The following is a 13,285-nucleotide window of genomic DNA, read 5'->3' as shown; positions in this document are numbered from 1 at the left end:
GTAGCATAGCCAAACAAAAAACAAAAACGTAACAAGAAGCAGGACTGCAAAACTGCTGTAGGGATGCTTCCCCGTGGATAGAAAAAGGTAACCTAAATCATCCACAGCCCCAGTCCTCCAAGAGAGACGCACTGTGCCTCTCTTTTCCAAGCAGAAAGCAGCACAGGAGCCCCATCCAGGCAGCCAGTGAAATGGGGGCACAATCCTGAGCCCAGTGGGAACAGCACAAGAAAGAGCAAACTGCCTCTTCTGAATCACAGGATTTCAAAGGTATATTTTGCTGGAACAGTCCACTGGTGGTACCTGGTGCCCACGGGTCCAGGACTGACTTGTGGCTGGGCCCCTGGAGAGTTGTGCCAGGCGGGGAAGCCAGTGCCACGCTTAGTATGTAGCCCATAGGGCTGAGTTCCTTTGACCTACGAAAGCCACCCAAAAACGGTGGCTCCAATTCTTGAAAGAGGCAAGATGCTGGAACATCCAGGAGGTTTCTAGTTCGTAAAGCCCCATCGCAGCTCCTTTCGGAAAGGCCAGCCGGCCAGTCTGTGGCCCGTCCTCGCCAGCATCCTTTGCCCTGCTTGCTCTCTGCTACCAAAAGGTCCACGGAGGCTGCATCAGTTCGTAGGTTGAGATGCTGGTGACGTTTACAGGGATGGAGATGACTGCCCAGGGGAGGCCGTGCTGCTCCAAGGATCGGCGGATCATGTACCTGGATAGAGGGGGGGGGCAAAGCCATAGTGACTTTCGTCGGTGGACACACCGCATAGTTAAACTACGGAACTCCCTGTCACAGTCGGAGGCAGCGATGATTCTGAATCTCAGTTGCTGGAAACCACAGGAGGGGAGAGGTCTCTTGTGTTCGAATCCTGCTTGCGGGATAATAATAATAATAATAATTTATTATTTATACCCCGCCCATCTGGCTGGGTTTCTCCAGCCACTCTGGGCAGCTTCCCACAGAATATTAAAATACAATAACCTATTAAACATTAAAAGCTTCCCTAAACAGGGCTGCCTTCAGATGTCTTCTAAAAGTCTGGTAGTTGTTTATTTCCTTGACAACTGATGGGAGGGCATTCCACAGGGCGGGCGCCACCACCGAGAAGGCCCTCTGCCTGGTTCCCTGTAACCTCACTTCTCGCAGTGAGGGAACCGCCAGAAGGCCCTCGGCGCTGGACCTCAGTGTCCGGGTAGAATGATGGGGGTGGAGACGCTCCTTCAGATATACTGGACCGAGGCCGTTTAGGGCTTTAAAGGTCAGCACTAACACTTTGAATTGTGCTCAGAAACGTACTGGGAGCCAATGTAGGTCTTTCAAGACCGGTGTTATGTGGTCTGGGTGGCCACTCACAGTCACCACTCTGGCTGCCGCATTCTGGATTAGTTGTAGTTTGTGGGTCACCATCAAAGGTAGCCCCACGTAGAGCGCATTGCAGTAGTCCAAGCAGGATATAACCAGAGCATGAACCAATCTGGTGAGACAGTCTGCTGGCAGGGAAGGTCTCAGCCTGCGTACCAGATGGAGCTGGTAAACAGCTGCCCTGGACACAGAATTAACTAGCGCCTCCATGGACAGCTGTGAGTCCAAAATGTCTCCCAGGCTTTGCACCTGGTCCTCCAGGGGCACAGTTGCCCCATTCAGGACCAGGGAGTCCTCTACATCTGCCCGCCTCCTGTCCCCCCAGTACTTCTGTCCCCAGTACTTCTGTCTGTCCCAATCTAGTCCCGCTGGAGCGGTGCCTGTTTATCTACTTGCACTTTGACGTGCTTTCGAACTGCGAGGTTGGCAGGAGCAGGGACCGAGCAACGGGAGCTCACCCCGTCGCAGGGATTCGAACCGCTGACCTTCTGATCGGCAAGTCCTAGGCTCTGTGGTTTAACCCACAGCGCCACCCATGTCCTCCATAGCGCAGTACAGCTGATCAATTTCTATTCTGGATCAGCGATGGGTTTGCCTTTGCCCCATCTACATTTTTCCAAACCAACCAACCAGCCAGGATCCCAGCGGCCTGTCAAGGTCCGACCAATGTTTGCAGGAGTCTGGTGGAAACTCGAGGGGCCACACTAAAGTGGCCAGCCATCTCCAAGTGGCCTGCAATTTCCCTTTTGGCCCACTCTTTTCCAGGTATCCCCAGTAAGCATCCTTGTTCCAAGTCGGACTCACGACATAAACAAACGTGTTCTATCTCAACATAATTCAAGAGTTTTGGGCTGATGTTTTCCAGAGCTTTGATCCTGTTCCGGAACCTGCCAACCACTCACTCAGTTTTCTGTTTTTAAAAAAGGAACTGGTTTTGCTGCTTCTGTGTGCCAATGCACTTTTAAAACGGGTGAATTTCTGCATTCCTAAAATTTGGCAATCTCTCCTCCATTCTCCCATTGTTAGATTTTGTTGTTGTTGTTGCAAGGGTTGTTACTGCTGCCAGCAGATTTGCACACCAGCTCTCTGCTCTCAAATTTATTTATTTCTTATAATATAGTTTATTAAATTTTCCACAAATTTCACATAAAATCTCAGTGTTTCTTCTGTTTTATCGACTTCTCGTCCCCTTTTCTGTGGCTTTCTTTTTTAAATACTATCTCATTGCTGCACCCAATCTTCACTCTTTTTATATCATAACCATAACCCAATAGTTACTGCATTCAAATTTAATACTATGCACTTAAGGGAAGCCACATAACTGGTCTGGCCACATCTGTCCAGCTTCCTGTTTCTCACGGTAACTGACCAGGTGTCTACAGGAAGCCAGTAACAGGACCTGAGCTCAACCGTCCTCTCTCTCCACTTGTGATTTCCTGCAAACAGGTATTCAAGGGGCGATTCCCTCCAACAGTGGAGGAATAACTCTGTTATTACGGCCATCACTGATAAAACCCCACATTTCTTTACCATTTCCAAGATTCTAGTTACAGGTAGGTAGCCGTGTTGGTCTGCTGTAGTCGAAACAAAATAAAAAAATTCTTTCCAGTAGCACCTTAGAGACTAAGTTTGTTATTGGTATGAGCTTTCGTGTGCTTTCATATCTGAAGAAGTGTGCATGAACACGAAAGCTCATACCAGTAACAAACTTAGTTGGTCTCTAAGGTTCTACTGAAAGGATTTTTTGTTTGTTTGTTTCATTTCCAAGATTGTCTTCTATTTTTACAAGACGCAGGGCAGATCTACACTCACGGTTTTTAACGCTAAGAAAAAGCAAAGGGAAGATTCTGTTAACCATATAGCCATGCGACGTTATGTTTTAATGTCCACGGTGCGTAATTAAAACGTGACATGAGAGCAACCAGAAACCAGGGAGACGGTGGAGAAAGAAAGCAAAAGGGACTTTTATTTTCTTGACGTTTTAGAACAATCTTTCCGATATCGTTCTAATAACGTTTAAAAACTGAGTGTAGATCCAGCCACGGAGGGGATTTTGCCTGATCTCGGAAGCCTCTGGCTACGCCAGCTCCAAGCCACTTACCCGTCCCTCCCAAGCAGGAAGAGGGCAGGAATGTCCGCAGTCCGCCTGGTGCTGTCCTGGATCATCTCCACGTAGGAGCTGTCGTTGTCATAGGCGTTGTCCGCGATGATCACCGCACGGCCGCCGAGTTCCTGTACGATGCGAGTCTTGGACAGGAATGAGCAGCCCCTGCCGGAAAGGCGGCAAGAGAGTTTCGAGTCCTGCGCCCCCAAAGACACTCAGATCCAAACTAGACAGGTATTGTTCCCTGTATAGGGAAGTTTGGAATGTATGGCGCTTTATTATGTTTTTATAACTGAAGCCGCCCTGAGCGGCTGGGGAAACCCAGTAAGATGGGAGGGCTACTATTGCTATTGCTATCATCATCATTGGGTGAAAGAGGAGAGCGCAAAATATGGTCTGAAGCTCAACATCAAAAAAACCAAGATCATGGCGACTGGGCTCATCGCCTCCTGGCAAATAAAAGGGGAAGAAATGGAGGCAGTGAGAGATTTTACTTTCTTGGGCTCCATGATCACTGCAGATGGTGACGGCAGTCATGAAATTAAAAGACGCCTGCTTCTTGGGAGAAAAGCAATGACAAACCTAGACAGAATCTTAAAAAGCAGAGACATCACCTTGCCAACAAAGGTCCGTATAGTTAAAGCCATGGTTTTCCCAGTAGTGATGTATGGAAGTGAGAGATGGACCATAAAGAAGGCTGATCACCGAAGATGCTTTTGAATTATGGTGCTGGAGGAGACTCTTGAGAGTCCCATGGACTCTCCCAACACCAGGGAGTCTTCTCTTCTCATGAGGTGGCCAAAGTCTTGGAGCCTCAGCTTCAGGATCTGTCCTTCCAGTGAGCACTCAGGGCGGATTTCCTTCAGAATGGATAAGTTGGATCTTTTTGCAGTCCATGGGACTCTCAAGAGTCTCCTCCAGCACCATAATTCAATAGGTGATGTCACTGCTTTTTAAGATGCTGCCTAGGTTTGCCATTGCTTTTCTCCCAAGAAGCAGGCGTCTTTTAATTTCGTGACTGGTGTCATTAGTTAGGGCCTACGGCAGGCAAACTGGGTCCTGAGTTGTTAAGGGCTTTGTGCGCAGACTTTTGGAAAGAGACAGGGAAATGCGTCAAAAAGTGTGCGGGCAAACAAGCGACTCACGGGAAGGTTAATCAAAATGCATATGAAAGAAATCCCATTAATTAAAAACGTAGCCCTTGAAAACAGCCCGGCCCTCTTCCCATGCGAGGAAACTCACCCGCGCTCCACCAAGGCGATCTGGCCTTCGATGAAGACCCCGTTGTTCAGAGCCCCGCAAGCCTCCGGAGGGTCTGCTGGGACCAGGTAGATCTGCTGGTATCTCGTGTTCTTGGGCAGGCGAAAGAGAGGCAGAAAGAAACCAGAGCAAAATTAAAACTTGCTGAATATCTCAGACAGAAGCGCCAGGGCTTCTTGCTTTCTCCTTCTGGCGCCATGAGAAGCCAGTGTAGCACAGTGGTGAACTAGCATATCAATGCCAGGACGTCTGTGTTATCAGCTACTGGTGTGTTGTTTCTGTTTTTGCAAATTATCCCTCTTTTTTAAAGCAATTTTCGCCATTATTAGCTTATGACTCATCTCACACACATCCAACCATGTGAAAATGTACCAGTGACTCAGGATAACACTTCAAGTATTGGATGAAATGAGCTATTGTTAATGGAAGCTTACGTCCTAATAAATTTGTTATCCTCTCTGTTACTGTGGGGGTCAGGTGGGATTGCTATGAGGAATTATGAAATATGGAGCAAGCCATTGTGTCAGCAATGAAAGCATTGTGTTGACTGGGTTTGATTCATTGACAATAATTTCTGATCGAATCCCACAAGCCTCTGCACCTTTGCCATTTGCTTTCTCTGCGCCTGACAGGCACTTATCAGCATTCTAAACACAGGCTAGTTGCTTCACTGGGCATCATAGAATCATAGAATCATAGAGTTGGAAGAGACCACAAGGGCCATCGAGTCCAACCCCCTGCCAAGCAGGAAACACCATCAGAGCATCCTCAGTACATAAAGATAGTAGGTTACTTTGATGTAGTTTGTTAATCTTTAGATAGATCTTAAAGGCCAGGAAGAGAGTTCATAAAGAGATGGTAAATACTACCCATCCTTCCTCTCCTGTTTATTCCTGTTTATGACCTCTGGGGTTTTGCTGATTGCATTCCTCCTTTTATTCCTATTTTATTTACCGTATTTTTCGCACCATAGGACGCACTTTTTCCCTCCTAAAAAGCAAGGGAAAATGTGTGTGCGTCCTATGGAGCGAATGCAGGCTTTCGCTGAAGCCTGGAGAGTGAGAGGGGTCGGTGCGCACCGACTCCTCTCGCTCTCCAGGCTTCAGGAAGCTATCTGCTAGCAGAGGGAGACCCAGCTCTCCCACCGCTAGCGGAGCGCTGCATTAATCCCGAAGCTTGGGGCGTGCGGAGCTCAGCACGCCCCAAGCTTCTGGGTGCCGGCAAGGTCTCCGCTAGCCCTGGGAGAGCCCCGCGACGTCGCACAGCTCTCCCAGGGCTAGCGGACCACTGCGCTAATCCCGAAGTTTGGGGCGTGCGGAGCTGAGCGCGCCCCAAGCTTCTGGGTGCCGGCAAGGTCTCCGCTAGCCCTGGGAGAGCCCCGCGACGTCGCGCGGCTCTCCCAGGGCTAGCGGACCACTGCGCTAATCCCGAAGCTTGGGGCGTGCGGAGCTCAGCACGCCCCAAGCTTCTGGGTGCCGGCAAGGTCTCCGCTAGCCCTGGGAGAGCCCCGCGACGTCGCACGGCTCTCCCAGGGCTAGCGGACCACTGCGCTAATCCCGAAGTTTGGGGCGTGCGGAGCTGAGCGCGCCCCAAGCTTCTGGGTGCCGGCAAGGTCTCCGCTAGCCCTGGGAGAGCCCCGCGACGTCGCGCGGCTCTCCCAGGGCTAGCGGACCACTGCGCTAATCCCGAAGCTTGGGGCGTGCGGAGCTCAGCACGCCCCAAGCTTCTGGGTGCCGGCAAGGTCTCCGCTAGCCCTGGGAGAGCCCCGCGACGTCGCGCGGCTCTCCCAGGGCTAGCGGACCACTGCGCTAATCCCGAAGCTTGGGGCGTGCGGAGCTCAGCACGCCCCAAGCTTCTGGGTGCCGGCAAGGTCTCCGCTAGCCCTGGGAGAGCCCCGCGACGTCGCGCGGCTCTCCCAGGGCTAGCGGACCACTGCGCTAATCCCGAAGCTTGGGGCGTGCGGAGCTCAGCACGCCCCAAGCTTCTGGGTGCCGGCAAGGTCTCCGCTAGCCCTGGGAGAGCCCCGCGACGTCGCGCGGCTCTCCCAGGGCTAGCGGACCACTGCGCTAATCCCGAAGTTTGGGGCGTGCGGAGCTGAGCGCGCCCCAAGCTTCTGGGTGCCGGCAAGGTCTCCGCTAGCCCTGGGAGAGCCCCGCGACGTCGCGCGGCTCTCCCAGGGCTAGCGGACCACTGCGCTAATCCCGAAGCTTGGGGCGTGCGGAGCTCAGCACGCCCCAAGCTTCTGGGTGCCGGCAAGGTCTCCGCTAGCCCTGGGAGAGCCCCGCGACGTCGCGCGGCTCTCCCAGGGCTAGCGGACCACTGCGCTAATCCCGAAGCTTGGGGCGTGCGGAGCTCAGCACGCCCCAAGCTTCTGGGTGCCGGCAAGGTCTCCGCTAGCCCTGGGAGAGCCCCGCGACGTCGCGCGGCTCTCCCAGGGCTAGCGGACCACTGCGCTAATCCCGAAGTTTGGGGCGTGCGGAGCTGAGCGCGCCCCAAGCTTCTGGGTGCTGGCAAGGTCTCCGCTAGCCCTGGGAGAGCCCCGCGACGTCGCGCGGCTCTCCCAGGGCTAGCGGACCACTGCGCTAATCCCGAAGTTTGGGGCGTGCGGAGCTGAGCGCGCCCCAAGCTTCTGGGTGCTGGCAAGGTCTCCGCTAGCCCTGGGAGAGCCCCGCGACGTCGCACGGCTCTCCCAGGGCTAGCGGACCACTGCGCTAATCCCGAAGCTTGGGGCGTGCGGAGCTCAGCGCGCCCTAAGCTTCTGGGTGCTGGCAAGGTCTCCGCTAGCCCTGGGAGAGCCCCGTGTCTAGGCTGCGGATAGCAGCCTGCTTCCCGGAGCGTCGGGCGCCCTGAAAGCAAAGCTCCCGGCGCTTTGGGAACACATCCGCAGCATGGGGACCCTTGCAGGAGCTCCCCGCAAGCTTCCCCACGCTGCGGATAGCAGCCTGCCGCCCGGCGGGTGGGGCACCCTGAAGCAGAGCGCCCCTCGCGCCAGGCATACATCCGCAGCGTGGGGAGCCCTGCAGCAGTTCCCCACAAGGCTCCCCAAGCTGCGGATAGCAGCCTGCCGCCCGGCGGGTAGGGCGCCCTGAAGCAGAGCGCCCCGCGCGCTAGGCAGACATCAGCCAGCCCCACAAGCTCGGGGGACAGCAGGGAGGCGCAGCGCCACTATCCCGCTGTTCCTCGACCTGGTTCGGTTTCCCTGACCTGCTTTTGGGGGGGAAATAAAGGGAAAATTTTTTTCCTTTATTTCCCCCCAAAAAAACTAGGCGCGTCCTATGGTCCGGTGCGTCCAATCGTGCGAAAAATACGGTACTCTGAACTACATATGCATGCTCAAGTAGGAAATAGTTTCTTTGTAGTTAAAAGAATTTCTTCTGATCTGACTTTGTCCCACGTGGGGTTTTTAAAATGCTCAGAGGAAATCTGATTGGTTCTTACGAACACTGTGTAAAAAGTTCTTTTGTGAATAAAACGACCTGGGCCAAGGGGTGGAGGGAATTATTATTGGCACCCCTCCCAGAGTCTTGCTGGTCAAGCCTCGCCTGTATTTTATTAATCAGAGTCCAATCCTTCCTGGCTTTGGGAACGCTTCAGTTACATTTTAAACCCTCCCTCCAAAAAATGAAGACTGTTTTGCAGTCAGTGTGGCGTAGTGGTTAGAGCGCTGGACTCAGACCTGGAAGAGCAGGGTTCGAATCCCCACCCGGTCATGAAGCTCACTGGGTGACCATGGAGTCGGTCACCATCTCTTAGCCTAGCCGTACCTCACAAGGTTGTTGTGAGGATGAAATGGGGAGGGGGAGGGGGAGGAGGAGGAGAGCCATATACAGTGGTGCCCCGCAAGACGAATGCCTCGCAAGACGGAAAACTCGCTAGACGAAAGAGGTTTCCGTTTTGGAGGTGCTTCGCAAAACGAATCTCCTATGGGCTTGCTTCGCAAGACGACAATGTCTTGTGAGTTTCTGCTGGTTTTTTCCCCTCCCCCCCTTTTTCTAAGCCGCTAAGCCGCTTATCAGCTGATCCGATCAGCAGATAAGCCGCTAAAAGCCGCTAATAGCGCTAATCCGCTAATCCGTCAATGGGCTTGCTTCGCAAGACGAAAAAACCGCTAGACAAAGAGAATCACAGAATGGATTCTTTTCGTCTTGCGAGGCACCACTGTATACGCCACCTTGAGATCCCTGGAAGATAAAGGCGGTATATAAATGTGATTAATAAAAGTAAAAAAATAAAATGATGTTGGGCATCGCTGGGAGGGAACGGGAGCCTGGTTCTCATACTTACAAACACCCCTCCGAAATCCTTGGCCGGGGTGGCAGTGAAGATGTAGCGGATATCGCCAGGGCTCAATACCTGGAAGTAGAGGTATTCCTGGATACGTAAGCCTGCAGTGCCAAGAGAGAAAGAGAGCGTGAACTCTTGGGGCAGATTGTGCCAAAAGAGTCTCGACGAAAACAGAGATGAAGGGAGCACTGGGATACACTGACTATTTTCATTACAGCACAGTCGCATCTTAAGTGCATTTTATTTTGGGTTTAATTTATTTTTTTTGCCAACAACCAAATACAAACAGTGAAACCCCCCAGGCGGCTGATACATTGGGTATACATAATCAATAATAACATATTCAAATCAACCATATGTACAATTTTATATACGTTAACACTCCTCCATCTTGGACTCCAGGGCGGGCAATTTAAAATGTCTATATAAGGGGGGGCACACCTTTGTTTGGGGTTCTCAGATCAGGCTTACGATCTGCTTTGCTTCTCAATATTCTCTGGATGGCCTCTGTTATTTTCTGTACATTTATGAACATTTATTACATATATAAGACCTTAATTTTTTTATTTCAAAGGTTCTCAGCATTCGAGAGCCAAAATGTTCAAAAACGGAACCGTTCGTGAACCGAGGTTTGACATGGAACCCTTGGAACTGAACCCCTGCACAAAATGCGATCGTACTGCATCTACCTATTTATGAATCTGCTTTTGCATTTCTGTCCCATGGTGATTTGCAAACTTACCATCAAAACATCTAGACAATAGTTGTTGTTTTTTTAAATGCAAAAGCAGGAACTGAAGATAGGTTCAAATGAACATCTAAAGTGAAGAGACCTTTTCATCCAGAAGAAAACTGCCTCCAGCTGTTGCTGGGCTATGCATGTGGCTATACAACAGACTCATATCATTTTTATACCTGTGGTTTTGTGAGGTGCTGAGAATCTCAGTCCTCTTCCCATAGCCAAGGTCACCTCAGCAACAGGGAATGCCTTTCAAACCAGTTTAAGTCTGTCATGCAATAACACCTTTCCTCCTTTGACGTGATGATCAGGGAGGAAACATGGACTAACTCAGCCTTTGCCAGCTTGGTGCCCTTCAGTTGTTCTGGACTACAAATCCCATCAGCTGGCTGTGGCTGATGGGATTTGTAGTCCAACACACCTGCAGGGCATCAGGCTGGCAAAGGCTGAACTAACTAAACTGGAAGGGTTTTTAAATATATATATATATAAAGATTTTATCAGGTGGCAGGCTTATCTACTTTTCTCCAGCACAGTCGCCCTATCCACAATTGCATTCCAGGGTCCAAACCCGAAAGGAAATTAGCTGAATGCCACCTCCGGCAGAAACGCCAACCTGAAGCTGCCAACCAAGACAAATTTATGACAGCGGCTGGGATTTTGTGGGTCTGTGGGATTGCGAAGAGAATCTCAGAGCAGCTTTGGAAATCAAGGAAAGGTCTGGGGACAGGAAGCATAGTTCCCTGGTGCTTCATGCTTCTATAGGAGAAACACTGAATAGGATTATTGGAGGAAAAAAGAGGGGAGTTGATATCTGAATATATAACCACCTCCATTTTCTGCCCCCTGGAATGTTCTATGCTAATCCTGGGAGACCACGTTTTTCAAGCCGGCCCATAACTGCGAGAGGAAAAGGAAGAATGGAAACAATTTGCCTGGCCACATTCCATGCAACCAGCTGTTGCCACGCTGCAAATAGGAGGCGTAAAGGGGCGGGGGGAAAGCAAGGAATTATAAATAGGCTTGAGATTGCAAAGCCCACACCATATACTCTGGAGCAGTTGCAAGAAGCACATGGGCCGCTCTGGAAACCGGTGTCTTGCCAATTACAACCTTCCACGCCAAGTAGCTGAATAATCCCTGACCGATAGTCTGTCACCTTTTGAGGACGTCTGTCCCACTGTTGAACAGCTCTTGCTGCCAGAAAGTTATTCCTAATGTTGGAATTTCCCTTTTGCAATTTGAATCCATCGTTTGGATCCTCCCCAAACCTCACCGTCAAAATCTCGGGAACTATAGTTTACCCCGCAGAACTACAATTCCCAGCACCCATAAGAAAATTACTGTTCTGAGGATCCTTTGGGTGGGTGGGGAGAGAATGTGCTTTTAAATGGACGGGGTCACAGTTGGAGGCAGCAACGCTTATCAATATCCGTTGCTGGAAACTGCAGGAAGGGAGAGCCTATGCCCAGAATACCTGAAGGAGCATCTCCACCCCCATTGTTCTACCCGGACACTGAGGTCCACCTCCGAGGGCCTTCTGGCGGTTCCCTCCCTGTGAGAAGTGAGGTTACAGGGAACCAGGCAGAGGGCCTTCTCGGTGGTGGCGCCCACTCTGTGGAACGCCCTCCCATCAGATGTCAAAGAGATAAACAACTACAGTGGTACCTCGGGTTACATACACTTCAGGTTATATACGCTTCAGGTTACAGACGCTTCAAGTTACAGACTCCGCTAAACCAGAAATAGTACCTCGGGTTGAGAACTTTGCTTCAGGATGAGAACAGAAATTGTGCTCCGGCGGCATGGCAGCAGCAGGAGGCCCCATTAGCTAAAGTGGTGCTTCAGGTTAAGAACAGTTTCAGGTTAAGAACGGACCGGAATGAATTAAGTACTTAACCCGAGGTACCACTGTATCCGACTTTTAGAAGACATCTGAAGGCAGCCCTGTTTAGGGAAGTTTTTAATGTGTGACATTTTAATGTATTTTTAATCTTTGTTGGAAGCCGCCCAGAGTGGCTGGGGAAACCCAGCCAGATGGGCAGGGTACAAATAATAAATTATTATTATTATTACAGTGGTACCTCAGGTTACATACGCTTCAGGTTACAGATGCTTCAGGTTACAGACTCCGCTAACCCAGAAATAGTACCTCGGGTTAAGAACTTTGCTTCAGGATGAGAACAGAAATTGTGCTCCGGGGGCGTGGCAGCAGCAGGAGGCCCCATTAGCTGAAGTGGTGCTTCAGGTTAAGAACAGTTTCAGGTTAAGAACGGACCTCCGGAACGAATTAAGCACTTAACCCAAGGTGCCACTGTATTACTATTATTAAAAAGCATTGCAAGATCTTGAGAAAGGAACCTCTTTATAAAATGACCCATGCAACTTACTAAGGCTAGACAAGGCAAACACATGAATGTGAAAAGAGGAAGGAAGATTGCAGGAAGATCAGGTCGATTTGAGCATCTGCAGCCTGGGCCTGAGGGTAAGGCAGGGTTTCTGCCATGCCAGCTGTCAGCCCAGAAGCTTCCGTCCCCAATGACTGCACCAGTCCCAGGTTAGGAAGCCGAGGGGATACTCACTGTGAGCGAAGGGGCCGAAGCAGAGCAAGATGCACAAACATCTGGGCCAAATGGGGAGCATTGCTGGGGGGGGGGGGCTCAACAGCTGCCTGCCAAGCGCCGCCTCTTGCAAGCGCTCTCTGGCCGTGCATCAGCTGTGCAACACTCTTCACGCTGACATTCGCTGATAAGGGAAAAACCCGCCCTCCAGCTTCCTCTCATTGGAGGAGACAAAGCTCTTCATGATGCCATTGGTGGAGGGTTCGAATCCATCAGCTGCCACCCATATTGGTGTTGTTGTTTTTTTTTTGGGGGGGGAGATCCTACCAACAAGCTCCTAATAGGGGGGGAAAAGAACAGCGAGAGGTTAGTTTGCTTCCTTTTTGTAAAGATCGAGGGTTTGGAGTCATCCGCATAGCTGTCAACGTTGTCCTTTTTAAAAGGGAAATTCCCTTATTCCGAATAGTATTCCTCGCAAGAAAAGGGGAAAATTGACAGCTATGGTTTGGAGTCATCAGAGCCTGATAAATATAAATTAAAAGAGACTTTCTGGAGAATATCAAGGGGGTGATGTTAAAGATTAAAGTGTAGTTCACGTTCCAGGAAAACAAGGATTCGTATTATATAATCCTAGCCTTGGAAATGGTCATCTAGTTCAAACTCCTGCAATACAGGAATCACAGCTAGAGAAATCCCTGACAGAAGTCAGTCCGCATGGCTTTACTCCCAAGTAGTGAGAATATATTAGAGCTGCAGATTAACCTGCGGGGGTAATCCTGACTGGTGGGGGAAACACCCTGCTTTACTATCCCTGCAACTGAAACAGCGATTCAGCAGGTGATGGTTGCCCAGGTGAAGCATCTCAGCAAAAGCTTCACCTCTCGAATCTGCACATCGCTGGGATGGGGCAGTTCTGACCTCCAGAAATGGCTTTCACTCAAACTGCACAACCTTCTTACTAAGCCAATGGTTTCTAGCAA

The 13,285-nt window shown here is 50.7% G+C and overlaps 1 protein-coding gene across 2 annotated transcripts; it reads right to left on the bottom strand.

Annotated features, from left to right (window-relative positions):
* Positions 1 to 446: 446 nt before the first annotated feature.
* On the bottom strand, positions 447 to 12,475 carry PRADC1 (protease associated domain containing 1). 2 transcript variants are annotated; one of them, XM_081207466.1, is made up of 5 exons: positions 12,327 to 12,475; positions 9,006 to 9,106; positions 4,704 to 4,813; positions 3,459 to 3,626; positions 447 to 706 (listed from the first exon to the last, which is right to left on the bottom strand). In XM_081207466.1, exons 1-5 carry the CDS (start codon positions 12,385 to 12,387, stop codon positions 586 to 588), a joined length of 561 nt encoding a protein of 186 aa, XP_081063592.1. In that variant the 5' UTR covers positions 12,388 to 12,475; the 3' UTR covers positions 447 to 585. The 2 variants fall into 2 exon arrangements, with proteins under 2 accessions (XP_081063592.1, XP_081063591.1); XM_081207465.1 differs by lacking the exon at positions 12,327 to 12,475 and adding an exon at positions 11,497 to 11,587 and having other exon boundaries at positions 466 to 706.
* Positions 12,476 to 13,285: the final 810 nt, after the last annotated feature.

Source organism: Podarcis bocagei (genome assembly GCF_964188305.1).
Source record: "Podarcis bocagei genome assembly, chromosome: 9".
Lineage (NCBI taxonomy): Eukaryota > Metazoa > Chordata > Lepidosauria > Squamata > Lacertidae > Podarcis > Podarcis bocagei.
The sequence above is the reverse complement of the archived record's forward strand: the minus strand, read 5'-3'. Positions and strand labels throughout refer to the sequence as shown.